This window comes from Aquarana catesbeiana, linkage group LG08, assembly GCF_042186555.1.
Source record: "Aquarana catesbeiana isolate 2022-GZ linkage group LG08, ASM4218655v1, whole genome shotgun sequence".
In the NCBI taxonomy this organism is placed as follows: domain Eukaryota; kingdom Metazoa; phylum Chordata; class Amphibia; order Anura; family Ranidae; genus Aquarana; species Aquarana catesbeiana.
Window position 1 is genome coordinate 290509121 of NC_133331.1, and position 16304 is coordinate 290525424.

The window sequence follows — 16304 nt, forward strand, 5'->3', positions numbered from 1 at the left end:
TGACACCCGCAGCGTTTTGAACGCAGTGAGGAAATGCGCACGGAATCGCGTTCTGGTGTGAATGAGCCCTTACATCACAGACCCCCCTTCACATCACAGTCCCACAGTGTCCTCAGTTACCCTTCACATCACAGACCCCTTGCATCAGGGTACACCTTAAATTACAGCCCCCCCCCCTAATCACAATTCCCCCTGCAATCACAGCTCCCTCTTTTCTCCCTTATATATCACAGTCCCCCTTTTACATTACAGACCCCCTTGTAATCACAGCCCCCCCATCATGAGACCCCCCTGCATTTACAACCCTCCTTTCAATTACAGCCTCCCCTGCACAGTCCTACCTTAACACAGCAGAGGTACTCATCAACCTGGATGTCCTCTCCTGGGTCTTCCATCCCATTGTCCTCCTTGCAACAGAGCAGGGAGCGGGAGATGGGGCAGGTCTGGACGGAGGGCGGGAGGTGCCCAACTTACTATAATAACAAGCGGGTAATTACCTGTACCTGATTGTTAATTTGAAAAGACTCCCACTCTCTGTGCGAAGAGGACAATGGCAGCCGGACGGGAGAGCTGCTAAATAGCAAAAACCGTGGTCCAGACAGGACTGGACTGTCACTTGGTCCAGGTGCGGACCGCGGTCCGCCATTTAACGATCCCTGCAAACTACACTGGGTAACAGGGTTTTAGGGCGTTGATGGCATTGGAACTGTGAGAATGGGGATAACTGGATGTGTTTCTGAACACAAAATAAATTATATTTGTAGGAAAAAATTATTCTTGTTTCCTTGTTGGAGGAAATTGGACCAAGCTCTACTAGAAATCCTTGGGATCTGCTGTAAGTTTAGGACTGTGCTTCCTTTTACTCCCTTGGAGTGAAAAATATAAAACTGCTTCTGTATGTATTTGTTACTTACTTTTGTCCGTATGTAGAGAAGGTTCTTCTTGTTTAATCATATTCCCCTCCTCCATAGACTGCTGATCTCCACTCACCAACCTCTCTTCTTCTTCCTCTTTAACCTCAACTTTGATGTCTTTCAGTTCTACACCCTAAACCCCAAAGATGATGGAATGAATTTAGAAAAAAAGAACAAGAAATGACATTGAAGAATGTCTACTCAGAGAATTGCAGTATTTTCAAGTCCAGTATCATCTACCTTATGATTCTCTTTATAAGTGTGATCTTCTTGTGTGGAATCCCGGGAATACAGAGGACCTCTCTCCTCCAACGACTGCTGATCTCCACTCACCAACCTCTCTTCTCCTTCCTCTTTAACCTTAACTTCGATGTCTTTCCGTTCTTCACCCTAAACCCCAAAGATGACAGAGTACAGTGTACTTGTTAAAAGGAAAAAGAGATTACATAAAAGAAGGTTCTGTCACAGCTTGGAATCATTATTTAGGTCTACATGCTCCGTCCCACCTACCTGATGATGGTGAGGGATGGTGTGATCTTCCTGTGTGGGATCCCGGGTATTCAGAGGACCTCCCTCCTCCATGGACTGCTCATCCCAAAACCTCTCTTCTTTTTCCACTTTAACCTCCACTTTGATGTCTTTCAGTTCTTCACCCTAAACCCCAAACATGACAGAATAGATTTGTAAAAGAAAGCAAGAGTTGACATAGAGGAAGATTATCTCAAAGCATTGAATTCTATTTGCGTTCTAGTTGCTCAGTCCCACCTACCTGATGATGGTGGGGGATGGTGTGACCTTCCTGTGTGGAATCCCAGGAATACAGAGGATAGGGACATCTCTCTGGTGGGTTCCCATTACTGGATCCATCTGTAGGAAACACACACACTGACTGAATACATTGTTTCTATGTGTTTATCAGATGATGGGGGATCTAGGTGGAGCCTCCGTACTGCTCTCTCCTTTACAATAAAGTCTCCTCTTACCCGGTGATGTGAGGGGCGGCTGATTCTCCATCATGACGTCCTTGTAGAGGTCTTTCTAAATACTTCAACTGTATTATAATCTACTGGAGGTAAAAGACGTCACAGTGCCTATGGAGGAAGAAGACGGACATGACAGGGGGTTACTGGGTGTAAATCTCATGGAAGAAGAGGACATAATGAGGAGGAGGGGTCTGGATTAGGGTTGCAACCTTTTCGTCAAGCCAAAACCCAAACAATTTTGTATTTTTTTTATAGTACATTAAATTCATGACCTCTGTACAAGGCAATGCACAGCATTTTTTTATGTAGAACACACTATACATATATTTTTGTGATTAAAGAACATTTCTAATCATATGGAGTTAATCACAAGAGTCCCCCTTTACATCAGAGTCAGAGTTCCCCTTACATCTGAGGCCACAGTTTCCCTTTACATCTGAATCTGCAGGAGAGGAGTGTGGAGGGTATGACAGTGAGCAGTATGTACAGGAGGAAGAGTGTGGAGGGTATGACAGTGGGCGGTATGTACAGGAGAGGAGTGTGGAGGGTATGACAGTGGGCAGTATGTACAGGAGAGGAGTGTGGAGGGTATGACAGTGGGCGGTATGTACAGGAGAGGAGTGTGGAGGGTATGACAGTGGGCAGTATGTACAGGAGAGGAGTGTGGAGGGTATGACAGTGGGCAGTATGTACAGGAGAGGGGTTTGGAGGGTATGACAGTGGGCAGTATGTAAAGGAGAGGAGTGTGGAGGGTATGACAGTGGGCAGTATGTACAGGAGGAGGCGTGTGGAGGGTATGACAGTAGGCAGTATGTACAGGAAAGGAGTGTGGAGGGTATGACAGTGGGCAGTATGTACAGGAGAAGGGGTATGGTGGGTATGACAGTGGGCAGTATGTACAGGAGAGGAGTGTGGAGGGTATGACAGTGGGCAGTATGTACAGGAGGAGGAGTGTGGAGGGTATGACAATGGGCAGTATGTACAGGAGGAGGAGTGTAGAGGGTATGACAGTGGGCAGTATGTACAGGAGGAGGAGTGTGGGGGGTATGACAGTGGGCAGTATGTACAGGAGAGGAGTGTGGAGGGTATGACAGTGGGCAGTATGTACAGGAGGAGGAGTGTGGAGGGTATGACAGTGGGCAGTATGTACAGGAGAGGAGTGTGGAGGGTATGACAGTAGGCGGTATGTACAGGAGAGGAGTGTGGAGGGTATGACAGTGGGCAGTATGTACAGGAGAGGAGTGTGGAGGGTATGACAGTAGGCGGTATGTACAGGAGAGGAGTGTGGAGGGTATGACAGTAGACGGTATGTACAGGAGAGGAGTGTGGAGGGTATGACAGTGGGCAGTATGCACAGGAGAGGAGTATGGAGGGTATTACAGTGGGCAGTATGTACAGGAGAGGAGTGTGGAGGGTATGACAGTGGGCAGTATGTACAGGAGGAGGAGTGTGGAGGGTATGACAGTGGGCAGTATGTACAGGAGAGGAGTATGGAGGGTATGACAGTGGGCAGTATGTACTTGAGAGGAGTATGGAGGGTATGACAGTGGGCAGTATGTACAGGAGAGGAGTGTGAAGGGTATGAATGTGGGCAGTATGTACAGGAGGAGGCGTGTGGAGGGTATGACAGTGGGCAGAATGTACAGGAGGAGGAGTGTGGAGGGTATGACAGTGGGCAGTATGTACAGGAGAGGAGTATGGAGAGTATGACAGTGGGCAGTATTTACAGGAGGAGGAGTGTGGAGGGTATGACAGTGGGCAGTATGTACAGGAGAGGAGTGTGGAGGGTATGACAGTGGGCAGAATGTACAGGAGGAGGAGTGTGGAGGGTATGACAGTGGGCAGTATGTACAGGAGAGGAGTATGGAGAGTATGACAGTGGGCAGTATGTACAGGAGGAGGAGTGTGAAGGGTATGACAGTGGGCTGTATGTACAGGAGAGGAGTGTGGAGGGTATGACAGTGGGCTGTATGTACAGGAGAGGACTGTGGAGGGTATGACAGTGGGCAGTATGTACAGGAGAGGAGTATGGAGAGTATGACAGTGGGCAGTATGTACAGGAGGAGGAGTGTGAAGGGTATGACAGTGGGCTGTATGTACAGGAGAGGAGTGTGGAGGGTATGACAGTGGGCGGTATGTACAGGAGAGGAGTGTGGAGGGTATGTCAGTGGGCAGTATGTACAGGAGAGGAGTATGGAGGGTATGACAGTGGGCAGTATGTACTTGAGAGGAGTATGGAGGGTATGACAGTGGGCAGTATGTACAGGAGAGGAGTGTGAAGGGTATGACAGTGGGCAGTATGTACAGGAGAGGAGTGTGGAGGGTATGACAGTGGGCAGTATGTACAGGAGGAGGCGTGTGGAGGGTATGACAGTGGGCAGTATGTACAGGAGGAGGAGTGTGGAGGGTATGACAGTGGGCAGTATGTACAGGAGAGGAGTATGGAGAGTATGACAGTGGGCAGTATTTACAGGAGGAGGAGTGTGGAGGGTATGACAGTGGGCAGTATTTACAGGAGGAGGAGTGTGGAGGGTATGACAGTGGGCAGTATGTACAGGAGAGGAGTGTGGAGGGTATGACAGTGGGCAGTATGTATAGGAGAGGAGTGTGGAGGGTATGACAGTGGGCAGTATGTACAGGAGGAGGCGTGTGGAGGGTATGACAGTGGGCAGAATGTACAGGAGGAGGAGTGTGGAGGGTATGACAGTGGGCAGTATGTACAGGAGAGGAGTATGGAGAGTATGACAGTGGGCAGTATTTACAGGAGGAGGAGTGTGGAGGGTATGACAGTGGGCAGTATGTACAGGAGAGGAGTGTGGAGGGTATGACAGTGGGCAGAATGTACAGGAGAGGAGTATGGAGAGTATGACAGTGGGCAGTATTTACAGGAGGAGGAGTGTGGAGGGTATGACAGTGGGCAATATTTACAGGAGAGGAGTGTGGAGGGGATGACAGTGGGCGGTATGTACAGGAGAGGAGTGTGAAGGGTATGACAGTGGGCAGTATGTACAGGAGGAGGCGTGTGGAGGGTATGACAGTGGGCAGAATGTACAGGAGGAGGAGTGTGGAGGGTATGACAGTGGGCAGTATGTACAGGAGAGGAGTATGGAGAGTATGACAGTGGGCAGTATTTACAGGAGGAGGAGTGTGGAGGGTATGACAGTGGGCAGTATTTACAGGAGGAGGAGTGTGAAGGGTATGACAGTGGGCTGTATGTACAGGAGAGGAGTGTGGAGGGTATGACAGTGGGCTGTATGTACAGGAGAGGACTGTGGAGGGTATGACCTTGGGCAGTAGTACAGGAGAGGAGTGTGGAGGGTATGACAGTGGGCAGTATGTACAGGAGGAGGCGGGCGTGTGGAGGGTATGACAGTAGGCAGCATGCACAGGAAAGGAGTGTGGAGGGTATGACAGTGGGCAGTATGTACAGGAGGAGGCGTGTGGAGGGTATGACAGTAGGCAGTATGTACAGGAAAGAAGTGTGGAGGGTATGACAGTGGGCAGTATGTACAGGAGAGGAGTGTTGAGGGTATCACAGTGGGCAGTGTGTACAGGAGAGGAGTGTGGAGGGTATGACAGTGGGCAGTATGTACAGGAGGAGGAGTTTGGAGGGTATGACAGTGGGCAGTATGTACAGGAGGAGGAGTGTGGAGGGTATGACAGTGGGCGGTATGTACAGGAGAGGAGTGTGGAGGGTATGACAGTGGGCAGTATGTACAGGAGGAGGAGTGTGGAGGGGATGACAGTGGGCAGTATGTACAGGAGGAGGAGTGTGGAGGGTATGACAGTGGGCAGTATGTACAGGAGAGGAGTATGGAGAGTATGACAGTGGGCAGTATGTACAGGAGGAGGAGTGTGAAGGGTATGACAGTGGGTGGTATGTACAGGAGAGGAGTGTGGAGGGTATGACAGTGGGCTGTATGTACAGGAGAGGACTGTGAAGGGTATGACAGTGGGCAGTATGCACAGGAGAGGAGTGTGAAGGGTATGACAGTGGGCAGTATGTACAGGAGAGGAGTGTGGAGGGTATGACAGTGGGCAGTATGTACAGGAGGAGGCGGGCGTGTGGAGGGTATGACAGTAGGCAGTATGTACAGGAGAGGAGTGTGGAGGGTATGACAGTGGGCAGTATGTACAGGAGGAGGAGTGTGGAGGGTATAACGGTGGGCAGTATGTACAGGAGAGGAGTGTGAAGGGTATGACAGTGGGCAGTATGTACAGGAGAGGAGTGTGGATGGTATGACAGTGGGCAGAATGTACAGGAGAGGAGTGTGGAGGGGATGACAGTGGGCAGTATGTACAGGAGAGGAGTGTGGTGGGCATGATAGTGGGCAGTATGTACAGGAGAGGAGTGTGGAGGGTATGACAGTGGGCAGTATGTACAGGAGAGGAGAGTGGAGGGTATGACAGTGGGCAGTATGTACAGGAGAGGAGAGTGGAGGGTATGACAGTAGGCGGTATGTACAGGAGGAGTGTGGAGTATGTATATCTGTCAGCTGGCACAGTGTATTTATCTAGAAGCAAGGACACTGCTGCTGTCTCTACAGTGACAAGTATGCTAATGCCCCCCCCCGCCCAAACGGTCTGTCCCTGGTCTGGACTTAGTAATGTGCCTGGGTTTCAAGCAGTACAAAACCCAGGCACATGATTCAAGACACGGACTGGTGGAAACCTGAGTCTGGATGTAAATAGAAAATAATATCTTATTACCTCTGCTGCCAGTTCCAGCAATGTCCCCTCTCTACTTCCTGCCAACTCACCTCTCACCCAGGACTTCCTGTTTCTATTCTTACATCACTTCCTGTCAGTACCTGACATCACTTCCTGTTTTTGCTTCCACTGACAATACCTGAGCTCACCACCTTGTGTTGAATATAAATACTGCAGTCTATGTTCTGTTCCTTCATTTCTGCCCTTTACCTCGTGGTCCATTCTTCTATCCGGTTACTTTGATAATTACACACACAGAATACACCTCACGTCAAATCCAGACAATAAAAAATAAAATGATGGGGAACTATTCCTCCCATGTACACCAATAATGGGACACTATTTCTCCCACTGACACCAAAGATGGGGCACTATTCCTTCCACCAACACCAAGGATGGGGCACCATTCCTCCACGTAACACACCAAGGATAGAACATCCACCAGGACATTTTCTACTCCCACTGGCCACTGTTCGACCCCCTCAAAGTTTAAAAACCAGTAAATTGGCCTTTTGGTTAGAAAGTTTGGAGACCCCTGCTCTAGAAGCTTCTTCTAGAGGCAGAGGGAACCAATCAAACTCTCAGCCTATGAAATCCTGAGCAGACCAAATCAAACAATCTCTGCTCCCTCAATTACAGAAGGAGCCAAAAACGAAATTTACAGAGCAATCTGACTAGTAGGGTGCTACAACTTCTAAGAAGAAATGGACTCAGAAAATAATGTCGAAGAGTGTAGAACTTTCTGGTTTATTTTACAAGACAGGAATATCTGATTAATATTCAATGAAACTCATCTTGAAGATCATTTCTTCATCCAGTAGAATACAAAAGATAGTAGACCGGGCTCCAGTTATTGTTCCTTCATGTTCTTGCCTAGGTATTGCCACTATTGGTTGTTTGTTGCTCGTGTATTGGAACAGCTGTCTTTGTATAGTCATGATTGTCCATTTCGTTCCTCCGTGTATTGCCATACCTGGCCATGTGTTACAACTGGTTAGTGCTATGGTGCCATCTATGTGAGTGTGGGGCCAAGTCAGCACTGCTTGTTTAGAGCACTGCGGCTCGGGGGCTGGATGTGGCCCTTTGCTTACCTTTATCTGGCCCTTGGGGCACTATACCTCCCACTATCACCAATGATGGGGCACTGTTCCTCCCCCTAACACCGAGGATAGAACACCTATCCCACATATTCCCACTGATACCAGGATATTTTCTTCTCCCACTGGCCCCTGTTCAGCCCCCTTAAAAGACTGAAGAGCAGTAAACTGGCCCTTTGGTTAGAAAGTTTGAAGACCCCTGCTCTAGAAGTTTCTTCTAGAGCAGGTGTCTCCAAAGGTGGCCTTTTGCTTGCCTTTATTTGGCCCCTGGGGCACTACTCCTCCAACTGACACCAATGGTGGGGCATCATTTTCATTCACTGTTGCCTAGGCATTTTCTGCTCCCACTGGCCACAGTCTTGCCCCCTAACGCCCGAAGGACAGTAAATGGGCCCATTGCTCCAAAAGTTTGGAGACCCCTGTTCTAGAGGCAGGGGGAACTAATCAAACTCCCAGCCTGGGAAATCTTGAGCAGACCAAATCAAACAATCTCTGCTCCCTTGATTACGGAAGGAGCCCAAAATGAGATTTACCGTGCAACCTAACTAGTAGGGTGCTACAACTTCTAAGAAGAAATGGACTCAGAAAAGAACATCAAAGAGCCTAGATTTTTCTGGTTTATTTTACAAAAACTGGAATATTTGATTATTAGACAATGAAACAAATCTTGAATAAAAACAAAACACAACTTGTGAACAGGACTGTAAAGGAAACCATTTTATTTAGCGATAGGAGCTTTGATTGGGATTCATAGCGCTTTAAAAAGCGTGTCCGATGCCACCTTGTGAAGGCCTGGGCCTGTAGGGTTCCGAGGGGGGGGGTTTGATTTTCTTGTGGTCCTCAATGGTCCTCGGCCCTGTAATCTCCCAGCAGGAGTAAGATGAGATGGACGAGGGCGCTGAACCGTTGTTCGAAGTCTCTGGGCGGAGCGCAACTGAGGCTTCAGGCGGCCATCCCGTTCCCGCTGCCAAGCCTTGCCTCCTCTTCCTACTGGAACTTCTTTCTACTGGACATTGTACTGAATGGAGTAAAAGACATGAGGACAACCCAATATGGGTAGGAACAGGAATTTCAGCACTTGAAGCTCATCACCGAGGTCTCCAAGAAGCCAGTAAGAAACTACGCCAGATTTTTTACTCCATACCACAGTTGTCCTATGTATTGAATGTCTTCTCCTGTTAAATGCCACCACACAGCTGTCAAGAGAAGTGGTCTCCAAAACTGTGGCCCTTTGCTTGCCTTTATCTGGCCCTTGGGGTCGATTTTTTTACTCCATACCACAGTTGTCCCATGTATTTGAACGTCTTCTCCTGTTAAATGCCACCATATGGTTGTCAAGAGCAGTGGTCTCCAAACTGCGGCCCAGGGGCCGAAAGTGGCCCTTTGCTTGGCTTTATCTGGCCCTTCTTTCTACTGGACATATTAGAGAATGGAATAATAGACATGGGGACACCCCAATGTGGGAGGGAACAGGAATTTCAGCACTTGGAGCTCATCACCGAGATCTCCAAGAAGCCAGTAAGAAACTCAGCCAGATTTTTTACTCCATACCACAGTTGTCCTATGTATTGCATGTCTTCTCCTGTTAGATGCCACCACACAGCTGTCAAGAGCAGTGGTCTCCAAAACCGTGGCCCTTTGCTTGCCTTTTTCTGGCCCTTGGGGCACTATTCCACCCAATGGCACCATTAATAGGGCATTATTCATCCCATAAAACCAATGATGGGACATTTTCTACTCTCACTGGTCACAGTCTGCCTCCCCCAAAGCCTGAAGGACAGGAAACTGGCCCCTTGGATCCCCAGGACTAAGCTCTGAGGGGCGGAGTGAAACATGTTAGGGGTGTGGCCTGGTGGGAGCCCAGGCTGAGGTTGTCTCTCTCATACCACCATAGGACTCCGTGGATGTGCGGCACAAGGGATCTTTCCTCCCTTCCTTTAAGGTTTGGAGACCCCTGGTCAAGAGCGTCATTTGGTGTGAATTTTCTGATGTCTGATTAGAGTCATTTGGTTTGCAAAGCTTTTCCCGCACTCTGAACAAGGAAAAGGACGCTCACCCGTGTGAATGCTCTGGTGCTTAAGAAGGTGCTGTGGCCTAAAAAAACGTTTCCCACACTCTGAGCATGAAAAAGGACGCTCGCCTGTGTGTCTCCTCTGGTGTTCATCACGCTGTTCTTTCTGACTGAAATATTTCCCGCACTCTGAACATGAATAAGGGCGCTCACCGGTATGAACTCTGTGGTGTCTAACTAGGACTTGTTGCGAAGTGAAACATTTCCCGCACTCTGAACATGAAAAAGGACGCTCCCCAGTGTGGCTTCTATGGTGTCTGTTAAGTTTTCCTTTGTCAGTGAAACATTTCCCGCACTCTGAACATGAAAAAGGACGCTCACCCGTGTGAGTTTTCTGATGTAAACGAAGGTGTCCAATCTCAATGAAACATTTCCCGCACTCTAAACATGAAAAAGGACGCTCACCCGTGTGAGTTTTCTGATGTAAACGAAGGTTTCCAATCCTAATGAAACATTTCCCGCACTCTGAACATGAATAAGGGCGCTCGCCGGTATGAACTCTGCGGTGTCTAACTAGGCCTTGTTGCGAAGTGAAACATTTCCCGCACTCCGTACACGAAAAAGGACGCTCACCCGTGTGACTTCTCTGGTGTATATTTAGCCCTGTTCTGTCACTAAAACGTTTCCCGCACTCTGAACAAGGAAAAGGACGATCACCCGTGTGAATTGTCTGGTGCTTCTGAAGGTAGCGTATCGTAAGAAAACTTTTCCCACACTCTGAGCATGAAAAAGGACGCTCGCCTGTGTGTCTCTTCTGGTGTTTATCAAGCTGTATTTTCTGAGTGAAACATATCCCGCACTCTGAACAAGGAAAAGGACGCTCCCCCGTGTGGATTCTCTGGTGTCTGTTAAGTGTTCCTTTGCCACTGAAACATTTCCCACATTGCGAACATGAAAAAGGACGCTCCCCCGTGTGAGTTTTCTGATGTGCATGAAGGTGATCAATCCTAATGAAACATTTCCCGCACTCTGAACATGAAAAAGGACGCTCGTCCGAGGGATTTCTCCATTGTGCTCCGTTTTTAGCGTGAGATTTTTTGCAATCCAAAGATGACCTCTCTCCTGTGTGACCTCCATCACCTACAGGAGACGCCTCGCGATTGGATGGATGGGTTGGTTGATCCGCACTGTGAGATCTTAGATGGACATCTGAAGTCATAGTATGGGATTTATCAGAAGGTTCCTCAGGATTAGAAGGACCCATTGATCTTAGATAGACATCTGAAGTCATAGTATGGGATTTATCAGAAGGTTCCTCAGGATTAGAAGGATCCATTGATCTTAGATGGACATCTGAAGTCATAGTATGGGATTTATCAGAAGGTTCCTCAGGATTAGAAGAATCCATTGATCCCTCCAGATGGTAAGGTCTGTGATGTGTGGTTGGAGTAATGGGATCTTCTCCTGAAGAACATTGTGTGATCTCATCATCTTCTGCCTTGATATCTGGAGATAAAATTGGATCTCCTTCCGAGGAATTCAGAAGAAAGCGTCCATCTGTAATAAAACACATATTTAAGAAGAATTAAAAATATTTTTCGAGTCTCACATTCAGGAGTCATATATGTTGGTCCACCACTAAGAAGTCTCGGAGCTCCAGCATAGAATTGGGTGCAACCATTACACCAAACTATGAATACAAACCAGATAGAGGATACAATACACGGTGGGGGGTCGTGAAATAAAGTTCACAGAGGTCCAAACAGACAGTTTTCTTCCAGCAGAGATCTGAATCACATCACAGTCCCCTTTAACGTCACAGTCCCCCCTCTACATGAGTGTCTTCAGCCTGTCCTTCACATACTAGCCCCCTTTACATCACAGTCCCCTCTTTACATCAGTGTCCTCAGCCCCCCCTTTACATCACAAATCCCCTTTACACCATAGTCCCCCCCCCCTTTACATCAGTGTTCTCAGCCCCCCCATTCACATCATTGGCCCCCCTTTACATCAGTTTCCTCAACCCCTTTCACATCATAGCCCCCCCTTTACATTAGTGTCCTCAGCCCCCCCTTTGCATTAGTGTTCCCAGTCCCCCACCCTGCACATCACAATCCCCTTTACATCACAGACCCCCACCCTTTAAATCAGTTCCCTCTTCCACATCATAACCCCCTCTTTACATCAGTGCCCTCAGTACCCCCTTCACATGACAAATCCACTTCACACCATAGTTCGTTCCCCCCCCACCCCCAGTTACATCGGTGTTCCCAGCCAATTTCACATCATAGCCCCCCTTTATATCAGTGTCCTCAGCTCCGCCTTCACATTACAGCCCCCTGCCTCCTTTACATCACAGACCCCCCTTTACATCAGCGTCCTCAGCTTCCTTTTTCCTCCTTGGAGAGAAAAATATAAACTGTTTCTGTATGTATTTGTTACTTACTTTTGTCCGTATGTAGAGAAGGTTCTTCTTGTTTCATCATCTCCCCCTCCTCCATAGACTGCTGATCTCCACTCACCAACCTCTCTTCTTCTTCCTCTTTAACCTCAACTTTGATGTCTTTCCGTTCTTCACCCTAAACCCCAAAGATGATAGAATACATTTCGAAAAAAGAACAAGAAATTACATAGAAGAATGTCTACTCAGAGAATTATTTTCGAGTCCAGTCCCATCTACCTGATCGTTCTCTGTATAGGTGTGATCTTCCTGGGTGGAATCCCGGGAATACAGAGGACCTCTCTCCTCCTTCAAAGACTGCTGATCTCCACTCACCAATGTCTGTTCTTCTTCCTCTTTAACCTCAACTTTTACGTCTTTTTGTTCTTCACCCTAAACCCCAAAGAGGATGGAATGAATTTAGAAAAAAGAACAAGAAATTACATGGAAGAATATCTACTCAGAGAATTGCAGTATTTTCAAGTCCAGCCATCTACCTGATGATTCTCTTTATAAGTGTGATCTTCTTGTGTGGAATCCCGGGAATACAGAGGACCTTCCTCCTCCAACGACTGCTGATCTCCACTCACCAACCTCTCTTCTCCTTCCTCTTTAACCTCAACTTTGATGTCTTTCCGTTCTTCACCCTAAACACCAAAGATGACAGAGTACAGTATACTTGTTAAAAGATTACATAAAAGAATGTCCTGTCAGAGCTTGGAATCATTTAGGTCTTCATGCTGAGTCCCACCTACCTGATGATGGTGAGGGATGGTGTGATCTTCCTGTGTGGGATCCCGGGTATTCAGAGGACCTCCCTCTTCCATGGACTGCTCATTCCAAAACCTCTCTTCTTTTTCCACTTTAACCTCCACTTTGATGTCTTTCAGTTCTTCACCCTAAACCCCAAAGATGACAAAATAGATTTGTAAAAGGAAACAAGAGTTGACATAGAGGAACATTATCTCAAAGCATAGAATTCTATTTGAGTTCTAGTTGCTCAGTCCCACCTACCTGATGATGGTGTGGGATGGTGTGATCTTCCTGTGTGGAATCCCGGGAATACAGAGGACGGGGACATCTCTCTGGTGGGTTCCCATTACTGGATCCATCTGTAGGAAACACACACACTGACTGAATACATTGTTTCTATGTGTTTATCAGATGATGGGGGATCTAGGTGGACCCTCCGTACTGCTCTCTCCTTTACAATAAAGTCTCCTCTTACCCGGTGATGTGAGGGGCGGCTGATTCTCCATCATGACGTCCTTGTAGAGGTCTTTCTTTCGAAGTACTTCAACTGTATTATAATCTACTGAAGGTAAAAGACGTCACTATGCCTATGGAGGAAGAAGACGGACATGACAGGGGTTACTGGGTGTAAATCTCATGGAGGAAGAGGACGTAAGATAATTCGTCAAGCCAAACCTGAACAATTTTGGAGGTGGTGTGGGTGTGGAGGGTATGACAGTGGGCAGTATTTTTTTTCAAAAAAGTGTATTTTTTGTGTAGTGCATTAAATTCATGACCTCTGTACAAGGCAATGCGCAGCAATTTTTTATGTAGAATACACTATATAAATATATTTTTGTGATTAAATAACATTTCTAATCATATGGAGTTAATCACAAGATTCTCCCTTACATCTGAGTCCAGTTTCCCTTTACATCTGAATCTGCAGGAGAGGAGTGTGGAGGGTATGACAGTGGGCAGTATGTACAGGAGAGGAGTGTGGAGGGTATGACAGTGGGCAGTATGTACAGGAGAGGAGTGTGGAGGGTATGACAGTGGGCAGTATGTATAGGAGAGGAGTGTGGAGGGTATGACAGTGGGCAGTATGTACAGGAGAGGAGTGTGGAGGGTATGACAGTGGGCAGTATGTACAGGAGAGGAGTGTGGAGGATATGACAGTGAGCAGTATGTACAGGAGAGGAGTGTGGAGGGTATGACAGTGGGCAGTATGTACAGGAGAGGAGTGAGAAGGGTATGATAGTGGGCAGTATGTACAGGAGAGGAGTGTGGAGGGTATGACAGTGGGCGGTATGTACAGGAGAGGAGTGTGGATGGGATGATGGGGCAGTATGTACAGGAGAGGAGTGTGGAGGGTATGACAGCGGGCAGTATGTCCAGGAGAGGAGTGTGGAGGGTATGACAGCGGGCAGTATGTCCAGGAGAGGAGTGTGGAGGGTATGACAGTGGGCAGTATGTCCAAGAGAGGAGTGTATGACAGTGGGCAGTATGTACAGGAGAGGAGTGTGGAGGGTATGACAGCGGGCAGTATGTCCAGGAGAGGAGTGTGGAGGTTATGACAGTGGGCAGTATGTACAGGAGAGGAGTGTGGAGGGTATGACAGTGGGCAGTATGTACAGGAGAGGAGTGTGGAGGATATGACAGTGCGCAGTATGTACAGGAGAGGAGTGTGGAGGGGATGATGGGGCAGTATGTACAGGAGAGGAGTGTGGAGGGTATAACAGTGGGCAGTATGTACAGGAGAGGAGTGTGGAGGGTATGACAGTGGGCAGTATGTACAGGAGAGGGGTGTGGAGGATATGACAGTGGGCAGTATGTACAGGAGAGGAGTGTGGAGGGGATGATGGGGCAGTATGTACAGGAGAGGAGTGTGGAGGGTATGACAGTGGGCGGTATGTACAGGAGAGGAGTGTGGAGGGTATTACAGTGGGCAGTATGTACAGGAGAGGAGTGTGGAGGGTATGACAGCAGGCAGTATGTCCAGGAGAGGAGTGTGGAGGGTATGACAGTGGGCAGTATGTACAGGAGAGGAGTGTGGAGGGTATGACAGTGGGCAGTATGTACAGGAGAGGAGTGTGGAGGGTATGACAGTGGGCAGTATGTACAGGAGAGGAGTGTGGAGTATGTATATCTGTTAGCTGTGATCGGGTTGCAGACTCCCCTGTAGCAGTAGCCTCCAATTCCCAACACAACCCAGGCACAGTGTATTTATCTAGAAGCAAGGTATCGGAACAGTAGAGATCTCCTCACGAATTGTATCAATCTTCTGTTTGAAGTGATTGGCGATCTCCTGGGCAGTGAATGAGTTGGCGGGTGGAGGCCGAAGTAGAGAGTAGAAGGCAGAGAAGAGTTGATGGGGACGGGATGATAAGGTGTTAATGAGAGTGATGAAATAGGTCTGCTTGGCAGAGAGGAGGCTGGAATTGTATTTTTGGAGGGCAGATTTATATTGGTTGAAATCTCTCGGAGACTTAGTCTTACACCACTGGCGCTCGTGAGCATGACTACGTTTTTTCAGACTTCTAGTATCATCTGTTTGCCAAGGTTGAAGGGGTCGAGGCCTGATTCTGTGTGTAGTGAGGGGGGCCAGTGAGTCCAGTGAGGCTAGAAGTGAAGCATTGTAGACAGAAGTGGCTAGGTTGGTGCAGGATAGGGGTGAGATTTTGTCGTAGAGGTTGTTGATAGCAGAGTAGAGAAGAGTTGAGATGACGTAGGTTTCTGTGGGTAACTTTAAGGTGGTTGGAGGGAGAGGAGGTGAAGGAAAGGGAGAGAGTGAAACTAATAAGGTGGTGATCATAGAGAGGCAATGGATAGTTAGAGAGGTTGCATGGAGTGCGAAGGTGAGAGAAAACGAGGTCAAGGGTATTGCCTTCGGAGTGAGTAGGAGCGTGTATCCATTGCTTTAGGTCAAAGGAGGATGTTAAGCTGAGAAGTTTGGAAGTGGCAGGAGTGTTAGTATTAATAGGGATGTTGAAGTCCCCGAGAATGATTGTGGGGATTTCAGAGGAAAGAAAGTAGGGTAGCCAGGCAGAGAAGTCATCAAGAAAGGTTGATACTGGTCCAGGGGGCCTGTAGATCACAGCTATCCTTAGCAAAATTGGAGTGAAAAGACGAATGCAGTGTGCTTCGAAAGAGGAGAGTGACAGAGAGGGAGGTGGCTGAAGTACCTGAAAGGTGCTATGTGGGGCTAGAAGGATTCCGACACCTCCTCCCTTACGTCCGCTGGATCTGGGGGAGTGAGTCCAGAGAAGACCACCATGGGATAGGGCAGCAGAAGACGCAGTGTCGGATTCGTGGAGCCAGGTTTCGGTGATGGCGAGTAGGTTAAATGAGTTGGCGATAAAGAGGTCATGGAGAGAGGCGAGTTTGTTTGCAGACAGAGCGGGAGTTCCAAAGGGC

At 48.1% G+C, this 16304-nt stretch overlaps 1 protein-coding gene across 1 annotated transcript in view; it reads right to left on the reverse strand.

The window, feature by feature from the left end:
* Positions 1-16304, reverse strand: part of LOC141106792 (uncharacterized) — a 62431-nt gene that overhangs the window by 3861 nt on the left and 42266 nt on the right. The window contains exons 8-19 of the mRNA XM_073597720.1: positions 13384-13488; positions 13170-13267; positions 12911-13054; positions 12653-12802; positions 12396-12548; positions 12162-12294; positions 9675-11272; positions 1898-1952; positions 1684-1781; positions 1425-1568; positions 1155-1304; positions 915-1047 (exon numbers count right to left, since the gene is read on the reverse strand). Of these exons, the coding sequence (XP_073453821.1) occupies positions 915-1047; positions 1155-1304; positions 1425-1568; positions 1684-1781; positions 1898-1952; positions 9675-11272; positions 12162-12294; positions 12396-12548; positions 12653-12802; positions 12911-13054; positions 13170-13267; positions 13384-13488 (2961 nt within the window). The remainder of the gene's footprint in view (positions 1-914; positions 1048-1154; positions 1305-1424; positions 1569-1683; positions 1782-1897; positions 1953-9674; positions 11273-12161; positions 12295-12395; positions 12549-12652; positions 12803-12910; positions 13055-13169; positions 13268-13383; positions 13489-16304) is intronic.